General features: G+C 35.0%; 1 protein-coding gene across 3 annotated transcripts in view; it reads right to left on the bottom strand.

The window, feature by feature from the left end:
- Positions 1-4,208, bottom strand: part of LOC102676518 — a 10,525-nt gene that overhangs the window by 5,014 nt on the left and 1,303 nt on the right. The window contains exons 1-4 of one of the 3 annotated variants that reach the window (XM_031511528.1): positions 2,165-2,902; positions 1,868-2,070; positions 783-885; positions 624-709 (exon numbers count right to left, since the gene is read on the bottom strand). In XM_031511528.1, coding sequence (XP_031367388.1) covers positions 624-709; positions 783-877 — 181 coding nt within the window. In that variant the 5' untranslated portion in view covers positions 878-885; positions 1,868-2,070; positions 2,165-2,902. The other 2 variants (XM_031511527.1, XM_006617803.2) reach the window with 2 other exon arrangements.

Here is a 4,208-nt window from a genome sequence, read left to right as displayed (position 1 = left end):
AAAAAAAAAAAAAAAAAAAAAAAAAAATTCCCATTAACGTTTCTCGTAACATTTTACATCTTCGGATTTTATTCCTCATTTTTACAATCACTTTGCCGGTTTCATTGTTCCGTAAGCCGATGATTAATTTACACTCGGCATCGTTTTTATCCATCTTCTTTTTTTTTTTAACACCGGACAAGGAGAAGAATCGATAAAAAGAATGTTAATCCTGTCAAGGCGATAATAATATTATTCATCTTCTCTTCTTTACTTGCGATTAATTATACAATTGACACCGATTCTATCGATCGACGCAATATTCTTTCGACGACACCAAACACTCATTTGTCTCAAAATATAAAATTTTCAATCGTAAATTGCGCAATTTTCAAACGCGTAGTAACGCGTATCTTAACCCTTAGCGAATGGAGTCGATGCATTTTCTTTCAACTGATTCATTCTTTACGAGTTACTTTTAAAATTAATAATGTATTTATCTCTATTTACTTAGTTCCATCGATGGAATCAGACTAGATTGACACGTTAAAACTCGACTGGACTCGACTCGAGGAACTTAATAGTATAAAAAAAAAAAAAGAAAAGAAAAGAAAAAAGGAGATGGAACAAATCGAAATCTCTACCTGTTTTCTCCTGATAAGGATTGTACTGGCCACCAGCGGATCCAAAGCTGTCGAACGCGCCCTCTTCTTCCGGATCGAAGTATTTCCTGAAACGAGATCGTTGCTCGTTAATGGTTAATGGACACGCGTCCGCGCCAATACGCGAAACCAGCGCAATACCTCCCCCTTGTCCCATCGATGGCTCTTCGTGACAGGAAGCTCCTCCTTGGAATTTCATGTTCAAGACTGGCGTGAACGTTGCACAAGACCAGCATCACGAGACCTGTGCAAACAGGAGTGCCGTGCATACACACACACGCGCACGCGCATGCTTAATGCTTTACGATGTAAATGCAATCGTTTTCCCACCCATTTCTCCGCCCTTCTTTATCTATTTTCTTTATCCGTTTCTATTCCACTCTTCCATATAGCGACATCTACAATAACGTAAACTCGCTTCTCATCTCTCCTGTATGACTCGATCAATTTCATTTTCGAACGAATGGACGAAAACGCGACGTTTCTAACCTATTCGTCACCTTGATCGATATCGAATCGCACGAGATTCCACCAAAAATGGAGCGAAACAATAACGTGACGATCCATCGATCGATCAAGTTCGAAAGTGGACGAGCGTAACTCGTTCAGAGAGCATAGAATGCTCGCTTGCACTCGAGTGGTATTCCATCTCGAGCATATTCGCGTCACGCGAATAATAGGTGACTGGACAAAATTATTTTCTTTTTTTTTTGATTTTTTGAACTTATGGAAGAGATTTAATTTTTAGAAAACGATTGACTGCTTTTTATTATAATTTATTATTTCATTAAAAATGTATAAATTATAAATATAAATGTGACTAAATATATAAAAAAAATTAATATAGAATAAAAAAGAAAATAAATAATAATCGATATATGAAAATACAAATATTTGTGATTTGAATCACATATAAGAAATCAAATATCTGTATATCTACGGATGTAGGAAAAATGTTAATATATATTATTCGAACCATTCCGTGTTGTGGAAATCTGAAAATTCGCCAATCCGTGTTAATAAAAGTCGAAAAAATTCGAATGGTTTTCTAAAATTCATTCTCGGATGTTTGCGATTGCGGAAGATTGGTTAGCATCGTTATGATCGACTTTCGCCGTTAACCAGTGTTAATCGTTCGTTCCATTCGTGACCAATGAATCCAATGATCGAAGATTATTCAAATCGCTGTAATTTTCTCACTTGCTCGATCAAAACGATCGATCAAGTTTTCGATCGATTCTAAAATTGATGATTTCGTAAACTATAGCCTATTTTGTTTAATGTCCCTCTTATTAGAACTGCGTAATAGCACAGAGTTAGTTAATTTATTCGAGAAACAGGTTATGGTATCTCGTTGGTTCGGTATCAATGGCAAATCGATGAAAAGACCATGATTTACTAGGATTCGTTCGTTTCTATAATTTCGTTTCTTTTACGAAACAAGTTAAAATTAATTTTCAATTATCGTATCAAATTTAATGAAAACAAATCGTTAAAAAATTCGAACTAACATATTTGCCTACATCAATAATTTAATCGATATTTGGTATTCGAAAATGAGGTTAAATTATATTTTAATGAGCATCGAAGCCTACTTCGATTTTGACGAGAAAAGAATTCTACAATTATTCTTTGTCAAATCACAGAAGTCATATTTTCGTTTTTCAACTTTAAAAATTTAGAAATTTAAGATAATTTAAGATAATTTGGAAGCAGCATCATCCTTCCTTCAACGATCTCTCTTCTTTTCATAGTAATTCGTAATTTCCATTCTCTGTCCACATTTTTATTTCATCACCGTCATATTTGCACCAACTCACAACACTGAATTTCTCTGACGCACTCTCTGGTTACTGCAATAGACAGTTTCCTTCTGTTTTATTACGAAGAAAGGATCCTCACGAATGACGAAATTTTTACTGACGCAGTCACTACGTTAACCTATAACTCCTCCGGCTATAATTTAAGATGTAACGACATGCTGCCATCTAACGACAATAAGATCTCTATTTTGAACCTAAGAAACATGCAATAGAACACAAAAGTACACTGAAACTCTTCTTATTTATCATTAATCGTCATTAATTATTATTCGTTTTTCGAAAAAATGGAATATAGAATATAGAATTAAATTTTTTTCGAATCTAAGACGCGCTTTTTATCGCCTGATATTTCTGCTGGAAATAATTAATTAATAAACTCGACAAACCATTCTTGGCAGCGTTCGATCATTATTCGTATACTCGCTTGCACGAATATTGGACAATAGTCAAATTCACTATATATTCGTTTAAAAAGCGAATTAAAGAAAAAGAGAAGGTTTTTTAAATCTCGTGATCCCATTTTGTAACAAACAAAAAATAATCTCTCTTCTTCCTAATTGTTAGGTTAAAAAAGATATTTTTAACGAATAAAAGAGTATCGAGAAATTTTGGAAAAAAAAAGTTGTGCGAAATATTCAATCGCGGAGAGTCCAAGTTATTCCATTGGGGAAAAAAAAGTTAATGCGAATCTCGAACGAATCGAAAAAAATTTTTAACCAAAAATTTATCGAAAATAACAATAAGATTAAAGGAAATCTCGCGGAATATTAGATTTTTGGACGATTTCGAATACAGAGATCGGATTTTCGACACTCGTATCGAGAAAATGGTATCGAAATGGAATGTTAGTCTGGCTCTCGCAAGAGCGTGGCGCTTTCTCGCCGCGTAACCCGATTAAAAAAAAAAGTATAGCGCGGAGCGGTGTGATTGGGAATGCGACATAACGGGATCACGCGCGGTGGGAGGGGCGATTATCGTTAGAGGGATCGAAATTGCACGGATTCCACGCGAATCTTTGTTCGAGAGGGAAAAAGAGAGAAAAAAAAGAGAGATCCCTCGCTCGCGGTAGCGATGTTGGCATTAAAAAGATGAGCGCAACAAAGGTCAAGATGGTTGGATGGTTTCTTGGAGAGGAGAGGAGAGGAGAGGACGTGGATCGTGAAAGACCAGAACGCTTACGTTTTCACGTTTTAAAAGTCACTCGTTTTGCTATTTTAATTACAGATATCTCCTTACGTATTTATTATTATGTGTATTCGATATTGCAGAATTTGACGAGTTATACTTGTGAGAAAATTAAACTTAACTCGAAATATACTTGTTCGTACAATGTTGTTGATAATTTATCAAATATATCAATCAATTTTCAAGTAGGTTTTCGTTAATTAAAAACTTAATCAAAAACGATTTAATCGACGAGTTTTAAACACAATGTTGAGCGATCGAATTTCTCTCAAGTAATGAGAAATTTCGACAGCGAAAATTTCAATTTCTGTTTTATCTAATGCATTGTGACGATCTTCGCGTTACGTACTTCCGATCGATTGAATACCCCGTTCATTTGTACATTCGTAACAGAATTTCGTTGTGAATAGGCTCGTGAGAATATATTTGCGTGTTCCCCGTCTCGTGGAATTTATGAATCATCAGAGATTTCACTCGTTCGTCCGATGTACGATACGTACAAAAAAAAATCGGGGATGCAAATCGCGTTTAACGAATCCTATCGTGTATAAATCAAATA

The sequence above is a fragment of the Apis dorsata genome, unplaced genomic scaffold (genome assembly GCF_000469605.1).
Source record: "Apis dorsata unplaced genomic scaffold, Apis dorsata 1.3 scaffold_326, whole genome shotgun sequence".
Lineage (NCBI taxonomy): Eukaryota > Metazoa > Arthropoda > Insecta > Hymenoptera > Apidae > Apis > Apis dorsata.
Note: the sequence above shows the minus strand (reverse complement) of the source record. Positions and strands in the feature narration are given on the sequence as shown.